This window comes from Diplotaxodon limnothrissa, linkage group LG11 (assembly GCF_057381915.1).
Source record: "Diplotaxodon limnothrissa isolate DT_005_m linkage group LG11, D_limnothrissa_male_GT1.1, whole genome shotgun sequence".
Classification (NCBI taxonomy): Eukaryota; Metazoa; Chordata; class Actinopteri; order Cichliformes; family Cichlidae; genus Diplotaxodon; species Diplotaxodon limnothrissa.
Genome location: NC_140606.1, coordinates 12,966,762 through 12,991,273, shown reverse-complemented (window position 1 = coordinate 12,991,273; position 24,512 = coordinate 12,966,762). Strand labels below are relative to the sequence as shown.

Here is a 24,512-nt window from a genome sequence, read left to right as displayed (position 1 = left end):
ACAGATGACACATTTGCCGTTTTTTTGCTGGTTTGTCGGTAGCAGCTCCTGAAACGCAAGACTGCCACACATCTGTTCGACCAACGCCAGTTGATCTAAACGCCAGTAGATCTGGAACACCGGCTTTAAAATCGCATGACAAAAATATCATACACATTAAAAAAAACTGTATCACCAACGTAGCCTGGACAACATTTGCTAGTTAGATGAAGTCAGCTATCTCATTGTAGCATATTTATATGCATATTTATAATCATACGGTTCTTGGAGTGAGTGCATACACTCATGAAGTTTAGTAACTTCAGGTCACTGCAACAAGCCCAGGTACAGTTTACCGACGGATGGGTGCAGGACCTTGAAATGCACCGTGTAGAACGAAAGACCATCGTACGTATCATAAGTTTACCAGTCTCACAAATTGTCGTCATAAATACACATTCCTTAACCGTTTATTAATAGGACCTTTGAGCTCAAGGGTAATTAATTAGTAGTGGAAATAATTTCTGGTAGCATCACAGAAATGTAGCAGTGACAATATTGTATGCTGTAATCGTACTGGGCAATTAGTGATACAAAAAACCTGTTTTATCCTGTGAATAAAAGTATATGTTTTTGTCAATGTACCATAATAACAGAAGCGAAACGCAATATTGTGTCAGGACAATTCACTATTTATGCACAATAAACACAATAAATAAAGGAGCATAGCGCGACAATTTCTGTTCAGCGCCAGACTTGCTTGTAACCTATATCACTAATTATGTTATGAAAATGACGTATTAACTATTAAAAAATACTGACCTTTGTGGAAATGCTTGGAGCAGACTAACCTGTGAGCTGGAGTGTTCTGGGACGTTATATTTGATCTTTGAATGGCTGCAATCCAGGCCGTCTTTGTTACTTCGGAAACATGGCTTGAACAATTTCTCTTCAACGACGTAATCCGATAACAACCGATCTCTTTACCCGTCGGCTTCCCGTGGCTGTCATGCGACCGGCTATTGCAGTTAATAATACAACGGCTTCTTGACATTTTTGTGTTTCTTTTTATCGCTGTGTGACTGATTTCAATTGAAAGCCTGCGTGCGCTAGTACCGCTTGCCACGAGTTCCCAGAATCCTTTGCGGTTCTACCCGTGAATGACGTCACATTTTCAATCTCTATATAATATGCATGTTAAATTTTATATTTGGGGTAAAATATCAAGTCTTTTCAAGTAAACCGGTTCAAGTCCAATTCAAGTCCCAAGTCATTGGTGTAAAAGTCCAAGTCAAGTCACAAGTCTTAGAACATTTTTTCAAGTCAAGTCTAAAGTCATAAAATTAATGACTCGAGTCTGACTCGAGTCCAAGTCATGTGACTCGAGTCCACACCTCTGCATAAAACAGACAAATATCCATGTTGGGTAACTCCATCCTGTTTTCCATTAAGTTCCCCATTCACTGTGCAACTACAATAGATTTCCCCAGGTTCAAATTAGAACTCATACAGCTGTTACATGGCTGGTGTTTCTGTGGCCTCTGATTCACTTTTGAATAACCACTCCAAAATGACGTGGAAAAGGAAGAAAAAAACATGTTTGGAGGGCCGTGTTTATCTTTAATTATGAAAGCTGTGGTAAAAAGAATTTCACATGTATCCTCTTGGGGGAAATGCATTCATACTTTAATGGGGAAAAAAAGACTGGCATGTCTTTGTTTGGTGTGACCTTGTTATATCACTTTGTTTCACTGTTTTTTGTTGTTTTGTTTTTTTAAAAGATACATCATTTGCTGCTCTAGACAAAAAGACACACTGCAGTCAGTAGAGCTGGTTTTATATATTTATATATATATAGATATATATATATTTTTTAAATGTTTTATTCTCAGTTAAGTGGCAGGTCGTGTTTTATTACACATACAGTAATGAGGAGGAAGTTTACATTCATTCTCAGGGTCCTTTCAGAACAAAGAAAAACAACACAGCTCTCAGAAGGCTCAAGCAAACAGGGGGCGGGTGGGGATGCTGCAGATCACACGTGGCTGCTTTTGGAAGATGGATGGAACAGCACAAAACTTCTTCTTTTTCTTGTTTGTTTTTTTACAGAAAACTCACAAATTGTCAAAAAGAACAAAAACACCTCATAATGTGTCATTACAAAGTTAGTTAAAGAGCACCTTTTTGAAATTGTGTGTTTTTTATTATCCACATGAAGGAAAAACAGCACATTGTATTTGGTAGTCAGGAGGAAAGGCACTTATTGTTGAGCTTTATTTTTTAATGAATTCAGTTTACAGTATCTGTGCCAAACAGGAGACAGAAGCAATGAGATGAGGAGACTCACAGTACACTAAAGCACTGAAGAAAGGTCTGAATGTGGCATCGTGATTCAGATTCAAGGTTTTAAAAAAGGTGGAAAACTGCACTGTTATGTGTGGACAGGTAGATTAGTCATTATCTCATAGACTGAAAGAGACTACAGGAGAAACTCAATTTAGAAAATTTAGAAACTTTTACAACAAAACTCCAGATTCAGCCTTAGGTCCTATGATGACAAACGCAGATCAACGTACATGTAGGACAGGACGCTTAACTTAAGTGACGTAGACAGCGTGACGAGACAGAAAACCGCTCTTTTCTAAAACAGAAGTCACCCGGTCTTTTCACCCGATCGGCAGACGGCAATGACGGTCAAGTCAGTCGGACTTGCACCGGCCCTAACCTTCAGCTCTCCGGGTCTGCTTCAGTTTTAGCCACCTTGTGTTAGAAAGAAATACATGGAGACATCCACAGAAACCCAAATACACGTAAATATAGAGGGGTGGGGGCGTTCAGGCTGCACATGTGAGCGGCTTCGGGATCAACTTCGGCAAACGGTTCACACCGGTGATGATGACTGCATAGACTTAGCACAATGCAATGCAGGGAAAGGAGGGAGGAGACAGATTGTGTCGCTATCTACCAGCCAAAAGAGTGTTTGGGGCGGGGGGGGGGGGTGGAAAGAAATGAGGGATTTAGTGAGCATTACAGTGTTAACAGAGGTGGAAGGGAAGGTGAGTCTAAGGGATGACTAAGATTTCCTCGTTTTCTTCCTCTCTTTTTTTTTTTTTTTTTTAAACACCCCCCCGTGCTCTTGAACGTCTTCCGTCGTGCTGTTGGAAGGGGCTGTACAGATGGACCTCAGCGTTTGGCTGGAGAAGCACTCCTGCTTCCCTGCATAAGACAAGACACATGATGAAAATGTGCACATGACATGTCGGCTTCAGCACTAAAAGAGAGCCCTCCGGTCATTTTGCACAGAGTGTAATTACAGTATTCACTTAAGCACTTTGCAGACAAATCCACGAATAGATCATTCAGCTAATAACTTCTGAATGAAAAAAACAGCCTTCACTGTGAATGACGGTCATTATAAACCATCAGCCTTGTGAAAAGATAAGCTGCCCAGATAAGTTGCTGTTTCTCTTTTGAATACATGATTTCATCAGCTTTCCCATTAAGCCTGAAATTGACACACATTGATGAATTAACCAACCTTCAGGCTTTTTATCTCCCATACGTTCTCAAACTGAACAATGACCTTAACATTTGCTTGAAAATCTTATTAGCTAAAGTTAAAGTCATAAGCAATGTGTTAAGACCAATGTGTCACCCACCTGCATCTGGAAAACAAACTTCAATACAAGAGCAGTAAATTTAGGTCAGTGTAATGAGTAATATGACAAACTAACCACCTCCTCTGGCCAGTTTCAATTCATTTTTTATATAAATGCATTTATATAACAATGTAGCTGAGATATGCAACTGTTTCCATGGTCTAAGGAGCTTGGAAAGAAAAGCGTTTCACCTCTCATCCGAGAAGCTTCTTCAGTTCTAGGGTCAAATGGTGGAGAGTCCCAGATTTAAGCTCAGTGTATTTCAGACCCAGCAACACACTCAGACAAAAACTGGTTCATCCGAAAGACAAAACTCCAAAACACAAACGTAACAATGTGGTGTATGCTGTACAGTGCAGCGAGGAATGCTCAGACCTCTACATTGGAGAGCCCAAACAGCCACTTCACAAGCGCATGGCACAACATAGAAGAGCCACCTCCACAGGACAAGACTCAGCAGTCCATCTGCATCTAAAGGTCAAAGGTCACTCTTTCGAGGATGCCAATGTTCACATTTTGGACAGAGAGGACAGATGGTTTGAAGGAGGAGTGAAATAAGCCATCTATGTCCACTGTGAGCGACCATCTTTGAACAGAGGCGGGGGTTTACGACACCAACTCTCTGCCATCTATAATCCAGTTTTGAGATCCCTTCCCAGACGCCTTAACGCCCACTCACACCCTGGGCTATCTGACCTCAGGAAATCACATGATAGGGTGGGGCCAGGTTTCATAATGAGCTCACCTGAAACCCTGGCTGATTGTGACCCACACCCGTTTTCATGCCTTGGCTCATGTGATTACGTAGAGGATCATCAGGGGGTCCTTTTGTCCCTCTGTGGGGGGAAACTCCCACTGGGTTTAAATCTGGGACTCTCCACCATTTGACCTTAGAACTGAAGAAGCTTCTCGGATTAGAGGTGAAACGTCTTCAAGCAACTTAAAGAAGTCCAGACGCTCCTTAGACTACGATGACCTGGATGACTGAGAACCTTCACAGAGATACTGTTTCCATAAAAAAAAAAAAAAAAAGGATTTAGAATTATGAGAAAGTGTGTCAGAATCTAATATATTTAAGCAATGTTGTGCAATATGGCAAAGCTTCTGATGCTGAAGTAAAAGTGATTATGCAAGTGACAGATGTGAGTTTTAAAATGACACAAAGTAAAAAAAAAAATGTGAACGCCAAACAGAATTGTAAGAAAATGAAACAAAAATAGGGAAAAAGTCTGTGAAAGGTATCAGAAATGTAGTCAGAGTTTGTAAAAGCTGGGGCTCATCCAGCACAGAGGAAACATGAGAGCAGGATAGGTTGAAGATCGTTGGCCAGTTGCAAATACATTTGCTTTGTCATCTTCAAAGCAAAGATTTCCAGTCACCCATTGATTTTCATCCCAAAAAGAGTCCAGAGCAGACAGGCTGCTTTTATCTCAGAGCTCTCTCTTTACAGACTTTATTGAATTTTTTATTTTTTTTCCTGTCTCGCTTGTTCTTGTTCGTGCCTGCTACTCTGCCAGAAAAAGCAAGCAGAGCAAAAGGCATAAAGATTATTCAAATGAGACAAATCTTTACAGACTGCAGTAGGAGATAATCCTGCAATGTACAAGGCTTTTTATTCATAAAACAGCGGCTGCTGACTGCTCTAGCCATTTCACATGAAACTCGATATCTGTCCCGAAAGGGAGCGATGGTGTTCGGACTTAAAAAAATATCTTACTTCCATTTGGGCCTTGCTGACATTTATGTGTAGAAATGCTACTGTGACAGCACTAAGTCAACACTAATCAGCCTTATTAGGAAGATTCAAATGGAGCGTCCCAGGAGTGCGTCGCCTATTGAGCTGTTTACACTCTTGTAGCTCACTGACAACAATTTAGCACTACAGACATGCTGCCCAGGGGAAATTTGAATATCTCTCTACTAGCAGTAATCGCTAAGCTAAATAACAATCTCAGGTACAGTCAGAGTGGCTGGCTAATTAAATCCTGTCAGGAAATAACTAGCAGAGCATGAAGACTCACACTCCTCTTCAAGACGCACCAAAACAAATCTGGTTATTAGGAACTGCTCTGGAGGGGCCGTGAAGGCAGCAATGTGAAGCTGATGGTGAAAATATAAATGATGGTGAATATAAAATTTTTTTTAACATAACAGAAACATGCAATCAGCCAGTGCTAATCTATGGGATACGCATTAGTACAGACGTGGAACATTATTGCTGTCTGTCTATGTGACATTCATTAAAATTTTCTCAGCTTCTTTATTATTTTTGCATCAGTTCTCTCATCTGTTTGTAAATTACCTGCGTCTTAAACACCAGAGAATCACACAATAAAACACATTAACAGATGGAGGCAGCGGGAGATCAGCAGCTCCTGTGCAGCTCCTATATTTTGGCTGCTAATGTGTTTTTTGTGCCAGTTAATACATTCCCGAACACAAAAAAAGGACTAAACTAAACTAAACACTGTATTGCTTGTCACATGATTAATGCCAGACCTTATTTTGTAACAGCATAAAAAAGGGGTTATATTATAAGCATTAGAAATAGTCCCAGCGAACCCTCATCAAAAGTAGATCTTCTGCATGATTATATCAGCGCTGGCGTAAAGCTTGTAGCGTGCACGATGAACAATTTTGTGTCTAAAAGCCTCTTATTATTCTGCTGCTGCCTGCTTTAGCAATGACATTACAATGGCTTCTAAGCATATCAATGCTGAACAAACGAGCAGCGACTCAAACTCAAGTATCCCTCCACCAAGTATCGGTTACTCACTCTGCTGCTGATATTATCACTGTGGCAAAGAAGAAGACAAGGCACGGAGAGGGATTAGGGAGAATCATTTTCTGTTTGCATTACTAGTGAAGAAAATCAGCATGAAGAAACAGAGAAAGCAGTGTGATTTTATTTATTTTTTTACCATTTTGAAGATCCTAGTCAGGGTGCCTTTGCCGTCCCCTGCACTGGCCTTCTTGCCTTTAGCAGACTGTGACTTCTGGGGGCCCTGGCAGTGGGAGGGAAGAATTAAAGTGTGTTAAAGGACTCTGCAGAAAGCTCAGCCATCTCTTAATCCTCTGATAGAGAGCCCTGAAGAAATTTCCAGCCCAGCATATGACAATGATAAATTCAGAGTTACAAGGGATGGTTTTCTTCGTGACAGATTGGTGTGCTTTCCAAAAATTGTGTAAATGTTTGCAGAATATGCTGCAATCCGCTGGTGAGGTTTTCATCCAAATATTTGAATTATGCATAAAACCATCAAGCAGCATATCCAGTTTTTGCTGATTATTTGAATGTCATTTCTTCTGTTTGATAAATAGAAGAGGACCATTCGTATTATCATAGGTGTTGACATTTAAAACTGCCCTGCATTGATGGATCGGTGTGCCTTTTAAAAACACCCCAAGTGCTGATTGTTAATCAGCATAATCAGTGTTTCAATCTGGTAATATTTCAGACACTAGGATGAAAGTCCTTGGACATTCTTTTCAAGTAGGTGTAAAAATGTAATCAACCCAACATACTGAGGACTGCTCTGAGAAAAGCAGTTAGGGACCGTCTGAAAATTACAGCAGGGAGCTGAGCTTAAATTAGGCTGTCCTCGCAACACATTCAAATCCTTTTACTCCATTGCCTTTATTCATGTACCACCCTTATGACACTTGACACATGATAAAAACAAAAACAAAGGCTTTTTCTAAAAGTGTAATTAAGCACTTTATTAGGTGCACCTTGCTACCAATAGTCAGGCAGTTTGTGGTGTTTAAACCAGGGGTCTCGAACACCAGGCCTTGAAGGCTGGTGGGCTGCAGGTTTTAGATGTCAGCACACCTGAATCAAATGATTAGTTCATTATCAGGCCTCTAGAGAACTTCAGGACATGTTGAGGAGGTAATTCAGCCATTTAAATCAGCTCTGTTGGATCAAGGACACATCTAAAACCTGCAGGACACAAGCCAGCGAGGCCTGGTTCGAGACCCCTGGTTTAAACAATGCCCAGTTGGTACTAAAGGGCCCAAAATGCACCAAGAAAATATTCCTCACATCATTAGACCATCACAAGCCTGAACCAGTTTTAGGTGTGCCTAATAATGTAGCTGGTGAGTATACTTGTGTAATAAATAACTATTTAAACAAATTTGAATACTCGTCTACCTCGGGTCCAAAGAACAACTTCATTCTCTCCCTTGCCAGTAATTTCTGCACAGCCCCTAAGCAAGTCTGCTTTTTCACTTTTACCCACAGTCATCCTGCTGCTGCTTCACATACATGATGGAGACATTAAATTAAATGCTTGCCAAATGAAGCAGAAGGCGGCCTCGCTTCAGTCGTTCTCAAAGTAATTTCGGAAATGCAACAAGGATGATGAAGAGGAGTAGGCCTGTGTTATCATGGATGCACAATATGCGCACATGATGTGGATGAGTCGGGCTGCGAGGTCACCAAATGGAACTGATATACTTTGAAAATGGACTTAAGTCAAGGAAGGAAATGAGGGCATTATCGCTGATGTATGGACAGATTATGAAGGCTTAAGTGGATGATGGAGAGTAAATGGAAAGAGAGCCACAGGCATCATGCTGAAGGCAGTTTGAGAAGATGAACTCAGCTTCCTTCAAGTTTAATTAGGCATGATACCTCCATTTGGATTTTTTTGTGTGTTTTAAACCACCTACCAGGCCTATCTTGGCTGCTAGTCCTCTCCACTGGGTGTGTAGAGAAGCGAAAGACAAAGACAAGAGATAGGAGAGAGAGGAGACAAATAGCAAAAAAAGGGTGTCTTACTCAGTGCAAAGGCGGGATGGGAAGGAGAGGAGGCAGGTAGGAGAGTCCATCCAGAGGGAAGGAGGGGAGTCACAGGGTCACAGAGGGGAAGGCAGGTGCACAGGAGGTGCAAAGGGAGGTAGAGGAAGGAGGAGCAAGGCAGATGCTCACATCGAAAAGAGCACAAATTTAGTGACATTTAGCAAGGAAAGCATTGCCCACAAAGCATAAAGCTGCACATATATGTTCCCCAAGGCTGTTTCTGCACATTTACACATCTCATCTGTATTTACTGTTTCAACTGATGCTCAACGAGTTGACCTTTACTACCTGAAACTGATTCTATTAGAAAACAATAAATAAAATATTACATTTTTAAAAAATGTACCTTTATTCAGTGTCTTTAGACCTTATGATACACCATAAAGATACACCATCTATCCTCTTAACTGCTTATGCACGTTAGGGTCTGTAGCCTATCGCAGCTGTCATTTCGAATCAAACATAAATGCAGAATCCTTTTAACAAAGTAAGAAAGACTCACCCTAGACTTGGGAGGGGCAGGGGACACCTGAAGAAGAGTTAATGACAGAAGGTAAGAAGGTTTTCACAGAGCGGTGGCCTGTTCCCGCCACTTGAATCGTTCATCACGTATAACGGCGAGCATATTAACGTCGACCTCAGCAAATGAGACGGTTCCAATTAAATAAACAGATCTTGTGACTACAAAATGCCATAATTGATAAAAAGGCGAATAGCCAATAAGAATTGGCACTTTATGTCGCGAGATGCTAAACGCACAATCTGGTCCACCAACCAGCAGCTGGCACTGTTCGATAAGTCCCACAATGGGGTGCAAAGACTGTTAACTGCAAGAACTTCTATTAAAGGCGATTACTTTGATTACTTTTAGGCGATTATCATGATTTACTTTCTGTATCATACAAGTCCCTAAATCAAAGCGGGGTTTTCTCATGACATTTTCAACACCACCACTTCTGCAGTGTCATCAAATCGCTGCAAGGACTCAACTTTGTTTGACTCAACGTTATTTGACTCATTCTTCACGACGCAGGCGGAAAAGGCTTTTAGTTAGAGACCAAAGGAAGTAATAGGAGAGTAAAGACACAAATACTGAATAACAATGGAAGAAAAGCCCACGCTGACAAAAAACATGTCTGACTCAATGTGAAATGTCTGGTGTGAGAGGATATGAGTGTTTCTAAGGTACAGTTCACTTTAGGGATTACTCACAATCGTGCGGAAGAAATGGACCACGGCGTTCTCGGCCCCGCGCTTACGTGGGGAAGTTGCAGAAGCTTTCTGAGGGCCCGGGGAGAGAGCGCCTCGGAAAGAGCCCTGGAAAAAAAAGGGAAGGAAGCATAACAGTAATATGGCTTCACTGACCTTTACTCAGTGTCGCTAATAGTAAATGTCAGCAAGGTTGGGATTTCATGAATCTCTAATTTAGCCAATTGAAAATAATGTCACATATGGTGTTAACTAGTGATGGTGAGATGAAGCCTCATGATGAACTGAAGCTTTCCATCCAATTGGTCGACTCATGGTTCGAAGCATTGTGATGATTCATTTGCTCTACTGCGCCATCAAGTGGACAATTCAAGTGAAGCGGGCTCTTTGATTATAATGATGTGTAAACCTTATGTACATCTGGATAATGACACAAACTAGTGTTTGGTGCTTCACTTTTTAATAAACTAAAAGACAGAAATCAGATTATAGGATGTGTAGTGTTGTTTATTTATATTTTGGTGTTTATCATTTGTGATATTTATTACTGTGTGCATACTTTATTAGGAGAGACAAAATTTAAAAAAAAAACATCTCTTCCTTGCTGGTTCCATCGAAGAAGAAATGCACAAGTAACTATGTAGCACGTACGTAATCCAATTCCACAACATGGTGTGATGGGGAATCAGCTGTTTTCCTGCCCATGTTATTTCGAATCTGGCGCGAACCGATGAACCAGTCCCTGAATCAGTCACGTGGTACGGACTGCCCGCGAGGCCTCGAACGTCACTGCATACGTAATCAAAGCAAGCCTCGATACGCGCTTCAGAAAAACGCCCCCGCGATTACCCGACGCACGATTCGAAGCTTCGACACACAGGACACATCACTAGTGTTAACTACCTGAAACATGACTAATTTTAGTTTTAATTTTAGAGTGTTTCATAATGGACAGTGCTGCTGCATCAAGGTGTGAATGTCTTCACTCCTGAAAGTCGTGGTGTATTCAGAAGTGGCTGATGATATCATTGTGCAAAATCGTTGCACGTCACCTCATAACCTTTAGGGGCAAAACCTCTAGCCACAAGCTATTCAAAACAAAAATGGTACAAATGAGCTGTTGGAGTTGTCTGTGTTCTCCTGTCAAAGGGTTGATGTCAAAAATAAAGAGTAATTATCATCCCAAAGTAGAATTAAATGCAGCTAATTGCTTTAAAGTCATGCTTTAAAGGGTACATCGAGGTGACTTTTTATGCCTGTGTGAGAACTGTGGTGCATTTAAAATATTTAACTGATGGAAACATCACGGGGACACAAAAAGGTGGCAGGTGAAATGCATAAAACTAACACAAATAGCGGCAATAAGCAGCAACCCAGAGAAAAAGGAACAAAATTCATTTCCACCTACTCACTGTGTGCTAATGTTAGTGCGTTGATCAGTTTCAGTGACCCTACTAATGTAACAGGAAAACCTCTGTATGTGTGTGTGTGTGTGTGGGAGAGGAGGATTCACATCCATTACCTCACATCAAAGAACCTTAAGGTAACCAAAGGGGGAAAACTTTACTGCCAACACCATTACGCAATCTGAGAGCCATCTGGTGTCACACACACTAACTTTAATGGGTTTTGTTTAAAAAAAAAAAAAAAAAAAAGAAAAGAAAAAGAAAGAAAAAATGTAAAATTACAATAAAAACTTCCCAGAAACAGGGACGCCCTGTTTTTTTCTTGCATTTCCTCAGTGATGTCTTTGTGTGCTCTCTGCTGCTTCAGTGCTGACCCTTTAATGCTTATGTGTGAGTGGAGGTGTGAATGAAAAAAGTTGAGGAATTCGAGTGATCTCGGTGACTGAGAGGAGAAGAAAAAGTAAAAATTGGCAGGATTTTTGTTGCTATATCCTCATTTTCTGTCAGTTGCCCCCTTTGAGGAGAGTAAATCCTTTTCCTTTTGTTTTCTCTGTTTTGCTCTCTTCCATTTTCTTTATCATTTGGTGAAACATGTGCATAATAACTTCTGTAACTGCTCCTGTGAGTGCTTCATCTACATTTCAAATGAATATTACACATTAGTTTTGAGAAGACAAAAAAAAAACAAACAAACAGGGGGCGGGGTCGTCCATTAGTGCCTCTCCTGCTGTTAATGGAGCCATTCGACTCTTGAGCAAATGATATGGAGGCATTAAAACCAAGTTCCTGCAGTGGTTCTGTTCAGCTTCTGGAACTACTTTTTAAACTTAATTGGCATCTGAAAGAGAGGGCGGTTGCAATCGCTGATAGCTTTATGTCTGAAGAGAAACGACATCAAGCAAGCAGGTGTGACGGAGTTTTTTTGGATTTGTGTGCTGCTTTCATTTAAGTGCCTGCTAAAGTTCCTTGAGATTTTAGCTCTTTGTGCCAGCCACTTTTCATGTTAAATACCTACATGTTTTTCTATTTCCATTCCTTAATTGAGACTGCACTGAGCTGCCATTATTGTTTTAATGAAATAGTTTGACATTTGTCAAATATACTCATGTTTATTTGTCGAGTCTTCAGAGCTCTAATTCATGCTAACTATGGCGATGTAGTTAAGAGACTACTAGCTTAGCACAAAGACTACCATGACAGTTTGAGGACTACAACAACTGTTTACTCGAGTTTTCAGTTTTGTTAGCTGGGCTAACATTATGTAAATTCAACCGTAAATTTTCATCTCTTTTGTAGCCTCTTCACCAGTCTACAACCATGCAATTTTGGCTCCCCCTTACCGGTTTTGTAGTGACTAAGCAAGGCAGCCATTTATGCAGCAGAAGCAGGTCGATGTTAGCCCGTTAGCTAGCAGCAAACCTAGCTTAATCCTGCAATAAAGTGGTCACTTGTCAAGAGCTTCATTACTTCTTTACGTTTTGTCATTATTGCCTATCCTGCCTTTAATAAGACTTACAAATATTCTATAATAGACTGTCTCTTTTTACCTATGAAATTATAAATGTGACTGGCACCTTACAAGATAACTGGTTACCATATCAAAACTAACCATATCAACAATAAAGTTAATATTTGGTTATTTGTAATTTGTAACTTACAAATTGTATTTTCTTTTTAAATTGTCAACCCACTGTGGTTATCACTTAGTACTCCGTGTAGCCTATGCAGTTTTTTTTTTTCTTGTTTTAGAGCAACCAAAGTTGCAAGTAGCGTAGCATTCATTTGAATGTGGTTCCAAGTTTTGGGGAACATTTATTATTCATTTTAAATGTTTTTGTTTGTTTTAATTGAAACATCTTCAGTCCTTCCTCCCACCTCATGCTTTTCCACACACACACACACACACACACACACTTCCATTATTAGATTGATTATATTTGCTAAGTGGTGCATAACCCAAACACACAGAGGAAACATTTGAAATGCTTGTACATTTCCCCCCCCCGCCGGCCAATCTCCTCAAAAGACAGCATTTGTTTTTAGTCTGCAGTAAGTTACTGTGCCACAGTGGCCGACTTGTTTCTTGGTCTTATAGTGCTGAACATAAACTTCTGTTTTCAATCAGCTTTAGGTAATCACTGAACTCAGCTCTGTTGTATTATCTTTTAATTTCATCTTCAGACTCATACAAACAATTCAATCCAGTTATCCATTACTTAGCTCCAAGTAGAAATAAAAAGTAGATCAGCTTTCCAATAACGCCTCATATTTATATGACTGACTGAACAGTTAAATATAGTATCTTGTCTTCTGGCTCAGCCTTTACAACCAAAAAGTATAGTTTAACATGATTTTTTTCCACCCTTATTTCCCCTCTGATCTGCAGTAAATACGAGTTGAACAGTTGTTAGAGCAGTTAAAATAATTTATTGCACTTAGAACTAGAAAGAGACATTGAGCCAAACACAGTTAAAACAAAAACAATGCGCTGATGTTGTTAAAGAGTTTTAATCAAGCAAATATCCAAAAAGCTTAAACAGGATCAGGTTAGGAACAGATCACCGGTCACAGCAGATACAGTTATTACAAAGGCATTACACAGCAGTGGATTATTGCTGGGCCACTGTTGTTTTAAATAAAATCTCAGACTGGATCATGGATCACATGAGAACCTGAGGTGAGCAAAGCAATGAGACAGGGGGTCGCAGAGCCCCTCTCCCCCATCCCAAGACACTGGCATTTAAGAGTCCTCAAAACATTGGGCTCCAACTGTGAGCTGTCCTGTAAAAAGCCTGACACTACTCCTGCACTAGAATATGACTCACTATGCATGTCATTCAGAAAATTAGGAGGCAAATTAAGACTTCATAATTATTCTCAGTTCTTTATGAGTCTTCATTTCTGCTTGAATAGCTAATGCTCATGCAAACGTAATTTTCTATCCAATTAGCACATCATTATCCCTGTTTGAAATAATCAAATCCCGTTACTATTCAGATGCAGATTAACTGCAGCTGTATTGTGTCCTAAGACCTGAGTTTGTTTTTTATGGCGTCTTCTCACAACTTTAGACTACTTGGGGACGGTCTTTATATCTTCTCAAAGCCCCGACTCAGGTTTAGATTGAAAAATATGTAAATAAATCAGACAGAAAGAACATTAATAAGCACGAGGGATCAGTGTGCAATAGACTCCACATCTGCCGGTATGAAAACAATTCAACTCTACTGAAATAAGCATGCATATTCACAATCCAACGAGAAACACTGAGACAATCTGTCTTACTAATACTGCAGCCCGCAAATCAAAGTATGCATCAGGAACGTCTGTGGAGAATCTGTGCACACAGACTAGATACTGAGATTCAAAAATATCTGTCTTTAAGAGGAAATCTTTCTGGAAAAATAAATGTTTGCAGCCAAAAATTAGTGCAGGTTTTTTTTTTTTTTTTTTTCCTGTGTTGTTTGTTTTGCTAGAGGCAACAGAGGTGAGACCAACCTATCATTTATTTGAGATGTGAGCACTCGTTCATTTGAAGGCAAATCCTCGGTGAACACATAAATATATATTTATAGTTTGTCTTTTGTAGACTCGCCATCAATACGAGAAACAAGATACAATTTCATGGCCACGGCAAAAATGAGAGAAACCAAACAAACACGGCAGCGAATTAAGAGCTGACATTACATGAACGCTTCATAATTTGTTCTGTCGACACGTTCCCTTAATTTATTTTCCAAAGTAAAATAATGTCTGATCAGCTGAACAGGCTAGGGAAAGAAAAAAAGAACTGTGATATATATATATAGATATATATAGATATATATATATATAACCCCATTTTATCCTGAATCTTACACTGAAAACAATTTCATGGCTGGCATAAGGCAAAGGGAAAAATGCATATTTTCATGTTGTTCAATGATTTCTCTGCAATTATTATGTGCCAAAGCACTCTGATTAGCACTCTGCGGGGTTAGAAGAGCTTTACAAAAGGAAAAAGCATACAATCAGAGAGATATTGTTGCCCCCAGGAATAAGCTCGCCATACCATATGATTCCTTTCAAACTATTATCATGTTTTCAGACAGCTGTCACAGTGAGTAGACGTGACTCGTGATGGATCATACAGATCAAGCGCACTTCCATTCCTTCTTTCTCAGAGAACTACATTGCAGGCTCAGCTTGCTGCAGTAGCATCATCAAGACAAGCAGATATACTCAGCGCTGTGTGGTAAACTCTCTGCGCTCATAAACCAGATTAGGTGCTGAAGCTTGGAATTTTCTATTTCGTCACCACCTCCAGAGGGCATCGCTGAATGGACCGAAAGCGAGTGGAGCCGGCTGAGCTGTGGCAACGCTGCCAAGACTGGTGCCAGGAGAATAAATGGAACATTTGCTATCACAAATGTTCAGACTATTGGCAGGCACTATAGCAACATATATAAAAAAAATGTTGTTGTTGTTTTTTGTTTTAAAATGGGATTTTCTTTCTCTCTTTCTTAATTTTTTGAACAAAGTGGGCCTCACAGGAATACTGTTAAAGATTTGCTACTGTTCATAAAGGAGGTCATCTCAACAACATCGGAGTACATGGTTATTAGAAAGCAGCGCAGGCTCAGATGCTTCATAATCGCTCGCCTGCCAGACAAGCCTGTTCTTTCTTAACAGGATGCAGACTTGTATATTCCCAAACCTGGGATGATATTAAGCTCCTACACTAATATACTTATTTATATGCTAATACACTGTACATGTACTACTTGTTTGATCAGTTGTAGCATCATTTCATCCTCAACTTTGAAAGTGACTTAGCAGACTGTGGCAACGTGCAAACAGTAGTGAAGTACCTCCCTGTGGCTCGTTTATCAAATTATAGCTTAAAAATTTTTTTTACATACAAGGAGGTGAATTTCCCAGCTTATCATCACCATCATTGCAAAAAGTACCTGAACTGAGCTGTTCTCCAGTTTGACAAACGTTCCAATTAACAACAAGCTTAATGACAGCAACATGTGAAACACTATAACGTTACATCTAGAGATATTAGATCTGACTGAAGAGGAAAATGTTATTAATGTCAGTACCATTCAAATAAACAGAATAAAGAAATATTCTTAAATGGGTCAAAATCACAGCGTCTTTAGAATTAAAACAAAAAAACAAAACGAAGAAAATAACCCCCGCCCAAAGTCATTATCCAGTGTCGATTCAGGATCAGCCAGGTAATGTGAATCGCATGACAATGTCAGACTTTGGTTTAACATAAAATCAACAGTAAAACCAACACTATTATACATGACAGATATCTGACAACAGATTCTAACAATGTGTGTTAGCGAATCACAAGTAACAAGTGGTTCTGGGAGCCACTCTGCAGAACAAACTAAGGTACATAAGAAGGACTGAATCTCTTGGTTTCCTCACCTTGCCCTTCCTCTTCTTGTCCCCTCCAAAGAACTTTCCAATCTGATCCAGGAGGCCGGGGTTCTTCTTCCTCCGACCCAGGCCGAAGGCGGCCTGTGCAGAGCTGCTTGCGGATGCCATGGTTGTATTAGCAGTTGGTATTACGCTTGTGTTTGTCAAATGTGGGGTTCTTGCGTCTCTCTTAAATGAGAGCCGACAGAGGAGGAAAAAGAAAAAAATAGAGGAAAGGGAGGGGAGGAAAAAAAAAGCTAGCCTAATCTAGGTCCTGTTCTTGGCTCTCCGACCCGCACTCTGAAGCCGCTCCGCTGTGCTCCTGGATGGTCTGCAGCTCGTCCGATTCGGAGGGTCGGTCTTTGAAGGTGTTGTCCTCTCGGCCCGGGGCATCTCGGGAGAAGAGGCGGACCAGGTGGGGGCGTGGTGTGGCAGCGTCAGGGTCAGCTGTACTGGCGGGGCTCCAACACTGGTGGGGGTCTGTGGAGTCAGTCACCGCTGGCTTCTCCGAGACGCAGCCATTGTTCTGGTTTGCATCTGCCTCACTCAGGCCTGCGCGAGAAACAACAAGGGTCATCTATGGGCTTGGGCCTGCATGGCACACAACAAACCCAGAGCAGCACAATGGCTTCTTTTGATGAGAGCAGGGCCTTCCTGCTGCAGCGAAGACCAACAGAGCTAATACAATTTACATGTTAGCTGCAATGAAACCAACCAGTGAGCTGGAAAAGGTGTGAATGAGACATGAGTAACTGAAAGATGTTCAGTAAGTTAACTACTCCCTTCTCAGGGGCTCTTACCACATTGTGGGCTCTACTTGTATGCTGTAGTAGGTGGGATCACTAGTTTTGACTCAAACACAAGTAATTAGACTCTTGATTTTTATTTTTATTTTGCAATAATTCAACTATTTCACTTTACAAGAGCAGTTTTAAAACAATCACTCTGAAACTTGACAATGGCAACGGATTATCTTCCCATCGTGGCACTTTTTCGCTTCAACTCAGGGGCGGCTCTACGGGGGGCAATCCCCCTCCCCCCTGCTGTAGAGCCTTGCCCCCCCCCCCACACACTCTCTGAATCGTCCACTTTGACAGCTATCCGTTAAACTGGCCAGCTCCCACAGCAGAGGACATCCAGTGCATTCCTCCGTCCAAAACAATACGCACACTGTACTGACAGAAATGGTGTAGCACTACACCAGAGAATCTGCATGCTAATGCTGGCTGAAACAGTGGTCTTTTGTCACAGCTGCATAGTTATTACAAATAAACAAAGGGCCCACTGTCACTAAAATAACTCCTATAAGTATGGATTTTCAGCCCGATGCACGGTGACACTTATCCGATTTAGGACCCGAGAGCTACCAGGCTGCTGGCTGTGGGTATAGAGCAAGTTTGGATCTAGTCTATGCAGAAGTTAAGCTTTGATTTACCACAATTTTAGGTGGAATTACTTCTACAGAAACACATCCAATGAATCTTCTTTTCTTCTGGAAGATTTACATCTCGTGAATCACTTAAAGATCAATTGAAAGATGGGTCATTCCATCATCCATTATTCCGCCTATTTTAACAAGCCAATACTCAGACATTTATTGATGTATCCGTCCCAAATTACAGATCCTGATTAATTATAATGGTAACAAAGACCAGTGAAAATTTTCAGGCTTTTATCTTTATTAGTTTAAAAAAAAAAAAAAAAGTATATTCACATTCAAACATCGTCTCAGATCTCAGAAAAAAAGTGAAAGGGGTACATTTTGTTCTTACTTACAGCTTTTAAGACAGACTGACACATAATGATGATCAGCCTCTCACCCAGCTTTTTAAAGACAAAACATAAATGCCTATACACACTGCTTTTGATTGTGTCTGTCCAAAAGGTTTTGCAATAAAAGTCTCACATCGCCATAGAGAAAGAAAGAAGCTGTTTTAAAAAAAAAAACCCAAAAAAAAAACACCACCATTTCTAAAATGACGTTTAAAGTGCCTTATTAAACAGATCTAATAATGCAGGTATTTTGCTACCAGTGCTGCTTTTTCATCACTTATTCAATCCCAATACTTTCAGGTTGCCCAGTTACCTCTAATACCCTTGCAATTTAATGCCAGGAAAGGTGTGAGAGCCTCTGAAGAAAGCCATATCCTTTAAAAGGCCATTTTGAGAAAGCAAGGCCCTGTAATCTAATAAAAATCTTTCAGGCATAACATTTGCTTTAAGGCAGGTGAGACATCCAGTTCAAAGACCTCTTATAAAGAGTTTATATTAGCTACAGAAATACTTACGAATAAATAAAATGTGCAAAAAAGGTCTAGTCAAATACGATGCAGCTCATATTAAAGCCAAAATTGCCACAACAACCTATTCACTGTATTACTCTCATTTTTTCCTTAGGAAAAAACAAAAAACAAAAACAAAAACAAAAAAACAGGCTGCTTTAAGTTGTAGTCCTAGCACTGATCCAGTTCTTCACCACCAAATTGGTGTGAGGCCAATAGCCTGTGTGCTGTTACTACAGTTTGTTCACATATGCAGCCAATAGTAAGGCTCAGTGTAACTCTGTGTTTGAGGTGCTGTATTGATCTGTGGCATTTCCAAAGGAAAGTCTTAGTCATCTCATTTGCTTGAAGCACCAAATACATACTGCACTACGACAAAAAAAGATTTTTAGATTGTTTTTAGATTCTTATCTACAACAAGAATACCATCAGGTATCCATTTGATGGCCTTCAAATTCTGCAGCATTGCAATGACCTGAAAGTTAGAGCCAGATACCATAAGAAATTTCCTCACAGGCATGAGCAATAAGCAACAACAAGCCCCGGGTGCTGGAGTAGTGCTATATATGATGGATGTAGCCACTTATGCCATACATTGGCTTTTTGACTTAGTTTCACATTTTGTTCTTTTTTTCCCTGTCCATTTTTAAACCTAATGGTAGTGGTGGGAGATATATCGAATATACTCGATGTATTGCGAATTCTTCCACGTGTGATGGTTAAAATGGCTTTAGCGTAACCATCGAGTATAAATTGCCAGGGAAATATTGAGCTGTTTGCATCTAATTCACTGTGAGTTTTCTTTCCCCAACATCCAGCGAATGCATCCCAACTCTAAAATTTTCTACCTAGCATATAAACACATACTGAGCATGCATGTTTATAATCTACCAGATAGGAAAAAAAATATGGCGACAGCGGGAGTTTCAGACGAGTGAGGGAATGAGACCCTCTGTTGTTTGGATTTCCCTCTTGAACAAAATGTTATATATCACACAAAGCAGGGATAGTATATTAAAATGCTCAACAGGTTTTGTGGTATCAGTTATTGCACAGCAAACTGCAGAATTAATAAGACTTTTTTTTTTGTTGTTTTTTTTAGTGGTCTGCCCATGAGGCCTTTTAGATTTCCATCATCTGCTTTTTTCCTCAGCACAGTGGTGCTGGCATCACCTAACGCAATACCAAGAAAATACAAATTACACTGAATAATATCCTGACGTGCAGTAACTGCAGGCAATAACATGCCAGCATAGTATTAACTACATGTTCATCTTATATTACCAGAAATAAGGTTGCATGCTTGTGAGTAAGAGCTTAATTAGTGAACTCCGTGTGTGCTTATGACAGCTGGATAGCACACATGTGGGTGACTGATGGGGCTGTTGATCAATGCTGATGACTCAGAGATTACTGAACCAATATGTTGGCATTTGAAGCCAATCTGGACTCACTCAACAAACCATACTCTGGTGGACAAACACACCCCCTCCTCCCTAACATGCAGACATATCATCAGCTGCCTAATGATGAAGGGTAGAAGATGACAAAGTGACGTGAACCCATTTGTTTAAGTCCTAAACTGTGAAAATGTTATTGTTACCGTTCAATGATCGATCATCGTCACCTTTAAGTGGTTCTATTGGATCTCTTATGAGATAAGGCTGTGTCCATTACCATTCTGCGTACAGTGGAGCAGACTGCCATCTGTGTTTTTGATCTACCTTAGTCTTCTATTTGATCAAACAACAGCCGAGGCAAAAAGCCATCAATTGTGATTGTGACCTGCTGCTTTCATTTTGTCTACTGCTTATTTTGCACCCTATTATCATTTGTCTATAAAAAATTAAACTGCTGAAAGAGTCTTTCTGAAAGATTACCAGATTGCTTTGGACACACGGTTTTAGCTCAACGAACAAAACATGCTGAGAGTGAAATTAGATGGACGTTAGATAGAAGATTTTGATTTAAAATCCCCCAAATTCATATTAAGTTGTCAAATTTAATTGGGAGAAGAAACAGGACACTATCCTGCTGTATAACTACTTGCACAACAGTGGCCCATGGAACTGCAATTAAAGTAATAGAACAAGCTCAGAATCCCAGGTAATGAAGCTGGGAAGACAAGATGTCCTTGTTAGCTAGCTTGTCAAATATCTGTGTGTTCTCACAGATTTTCGGTAACTTTTCTGCGACATGTTCACTGATAATTCCTTGCTGCTGTCAAGAAGTATTACGTTCAGCTCGCACAGTACTTCTAAACAAGCTGAACTGTAGGTAAATGCTTTGAAGGCCTCTAGTTTCAGCTGCTAGGTCACTGACGGCTGAGCGACAGCGTGAACTCTGACATTTTAGCGAATCCCAGGCTCTTCATCTAAATACAGAATGACTTGTTTCTTCCAGGATTCAATCTACCCTTTAATAGCATTTTCCGGGAGTCGGTGACTCAATCAACACCTAAGAAATATCCTTCAAACACCTCGCCAATTCCATTGATTGCAACTGTCTGTGCCGCTCAGTCCGACAACTAGTTTGATTTGAAGTCACAGAAAAGTTGGAGCAACAAAGTGCTTCTTTTCATTTTTGAAGAGAAGAGAATCAAGCAATTCATGTCATAGTTTCTCCCCCATGTAGTCTTTGACTATATTAAAAACTTTTTATCCAGCTGCGTGGCTACACCTGAGACGACACGACATATATGAGACGCACAAGTTGTAAACAACACTAAGGGCCAATTATCCAGCAGTATGATGTATAGCAGGGTGGAGAGAAGCAAGCATCTGCTGAAAGCGTGCTCACTTCACCATGTTGGCTTTTTTTCATAAATACTGCATTTATTCATGGTTTGAAGACGGGAGATAATGAGAACTCCTCAAGCCCTACCATCAATGCTTCTGCTGAGGGCTCCTTAAACCACTGCAGAGGAACCAGTGAGTAATGTCAGACTGCTGTGCATGCTCTTTCAAACATATCACTCTAGGTTTTTGCTATTTTCTTTGCATTAAGAGATGCTCGTCTTATTCAAAATAAACTTTTCATCTTTAGATATGTCATCTTTAATACTTCTCCACACCAGCTTCAAGATATCCCGATGAAAATTTAGGTGACAAAAGTGCCTAGATGGGCGGGTAATGCTGGTGAAGTTACAGGTGTCCCTTCCCACCTTTGAAATCTCTGATTATTGTGACATGAACAATTACCATCACCACCTCTGCTTCCTGCAGGATCTACATTCAGTAGTGAGGTAAAGACAACTGGCCTGTCTGATCTGTTCAATGAAGAAATTCAGCACCGTGCAAGAGGCGAAATTTCAGCATCTAGAAGGAGGAAGGCATGCAGGGAGTGGGCCTCAATCTCCTCATTTTTCCTCCTCTTCCTCAGTGTGAAGAGGATGTGCAGCCAAGCATCTGGGACAAGAACAAGGACTGTGGTGGGACTGAGGCACGGGAAGCATTCCTCTGAAAAAACATCCATCGCTATGTGGCCCCGGACCAACCCTCCTACCCAGGGGCAAAAATCTATCTGCTGCTGCATTGATGGTGGATCTGAAGCACCCACAAGCTAAGAGCGGGAAAAAAAGACGTCCTCTGTCTCTGTAACCCCCGCTGGCATTCAGGGCGTTAGTCTTCCAGAGATTTCCCTAGCAGAGATAAGCAGTAGAACCATTCCCTGATTATCCAAGCCATGTTCATGACCTCCGAACTTCACTTGAAACAGTGATTTTAAATGGAAAAGAACTTCATCCTGGGGAAACAATGCACATTGCTGTTAAGCTCGAGTGATTATAAATCAACATGAGATATAGCTTACAGTCTTTCTGTTTGGTTTTAATCTGAAAAATCCAAAGAGTGAGGACCCACCACAGTTGGATTTTTGTTTGCTATGCATGATGCAAGGCACCATTATACACATAGCAGTGTCACAGCTGCTGCTTTTATTCAAGCAGCTGTAAGGCTGACCTTGAAGTGCTTCAATGCTTTGTCATTACCAACAGCATAGAGGAGATCAGGCTTTCGCAGTAGCAGCACCCAGACTCTGGAATAATCTGCTAGAGGAGATTCATACTTCAGAGTCTATTCAGTCTTTTAAATTGCGTCTTAAAACTCACTTTGGCTTTTAATTCAAGTTCAGTATGAGTACCATCAGACTGGTTTATGTTTTTTTAATTGTTAATTGAGTCTATTTTTTTCTCGTGTTTTTAACCGATCGTGAAGCACTTTGGTCAACTCTGTTTTTCAATGTGCTATACAAATAAACTTTTAATTGAACAGCTCCTCACAATGACTTGTTTCTGACAAACAGGGACAATTTTCTCTTTGTTTTCTTGACATTAGGATGACATTTTCTCATATAATTAATTGTCTGATTTTGTTTTGATGAAAAACCCACACATTCTGCACTGTATGGTGAATGGACTGATTTTTGTACAGCGCTTCTCTACTCTACTTGATCAAGAAGTGCTTTTTACTACATGGCTCATTCACACACATTCAATCACTTTTCCTACACCAGTGTCTTAAAGCTAACACTCAGACACTCACACTCCAGTGAACACATAGGGAGCAACTCAGGTTTCAGTGTTTTGCCCAAGGATACTTTGGGATGTAGACTGAAACATCCAGGAATTAAACCACCAACCACTTACTGGAGGCAGTCCCTAAAAGTCATACATGCAAATGTTAAAAACGAGCCTTTCTATAATGTTAACATGTTCCACAAATGTTTTCGCTGTCTCTAGATACTTCCCCTTCATTTCAGCTGTAGTGAAACTAGAGCTGGGCGATATGAGATTTTTTCATATCACGATATGTTTTTTTCATTTCAGGCGATAACGATATCTATCACGATATAAGCCAAATAACTATATTTGTAAGATTTAAATGTGCCGTTGCTCACAAGTAAAATGTGAAATAATCAGCAGCTTGTTTTTAAATATTTATTTCCCATAATAAGTTCAACAGGGTAGATGTACTTAAGGAACATGAGACTTTTTCAGATAAATAAAGGCAAATATTGCAAACTACACAAAAGGCAGCCGCTAAAGCGTTTAAGTTTCAAAATAGAACAAATGAAACAGACTAAATTGTCAATTCCACTTAGAAACAAAATATTAATTCTAAAAATAAATCTTAGTTTGTTTTACAGAAGAACAGACAAAACTGACTAACTTTTGTCAGTATCAAATAAACTGAGAACTAAAAGGAAATTCTCAATCTCTCCTTGTTGTATAGCTTAGCTTTTCAAACAGTTTTAACAGTTACTTTAGTCTGACAAAAGCCGAATGACGAATTAGCGCTTCCAGTCAGAGACTGAGGCTACGTCCACACGTACACGGGTATTTTTGAAAACTGAGATTTTCCGTTTTCGTTTTAAAAAATAATCCCGTCCACACATAAAGGCAGAAATGAAGGAAAACGCTGCTATGAACATGCCAAAGCAGCAGGTGGCGCTAGATTCCTAACCGTGCAGAAATGTTGGCCAATCAGAAGTCTAGAAGCCTCGGTGGGAAAAAGTAAACAAAGCTGGGGCATAGAAGCAGAACAGAGTCGTATGTGTGGAGGGACAGTAACTGTGTGTATATGTAAGCATTTAAACACTGCAGAGAGTAGAATTAACAGTATTGTAGAAATTAATTTCACAGAAACAATAACGTGGCGCACAGTGTGACGCATGCACCAGTTTATTGTATTTCCAGACTTGCTTTCGGCACAATTTACAGTGCACGCTACTCTGTTTTTTGTCAGACTTGAAA

General features: G+C 40.2%; 2 protein-coding genes across 2 annotated transcripts in view; both read right to left on the bottom strand.

The window, feature by feature from the left end:
- Positions 1-1,814: 1,814 nt before the first annotated feature.
- LOC146622434 (myelin basic protein-like) lies at positions 1,815-16,614 on the bottom strand. The gene is made up of 4 exons (XM_085366214.1): positions 16,488-16,614; positions 9,658-9,762; positions 6,560-6,643; positions 1,815-3,195 (listed from the first exon to the last, which is right to left on the bottom strand). Exons 1-4 carry the CDS (start codon positions 16,605-16,607, stop codon positions 3,163-3,165), a joined length of 342 nt encoding a protein of 113 aa, XP_085222340.1. The 5' UTR covers positions 16,608-16,614; the 3' UTR covers positions 1,815-3,162.
- Positions 16,615-16,732: 118 nt separating this feature from the next.
- LOC146622433 (myelin basic protein-like) overlaps positions 16,733-24,512 on the bottom strand; it is a 54,154-nt gene continuing 46,374 nt past the window's right edge. Inside the window, exon 4 of the mRNA XM_085366213.1 lies at positions 16,733-17,030. Within this exon, the coding sequence (XP_085222339.1) occupies positions 16,741-17,030 (290 nt within the window). The 3' untranslated portion in view covers positions 16,733-16,740. The remainder of the gene's footprint in view (positions 17,031-24,512) is intronic.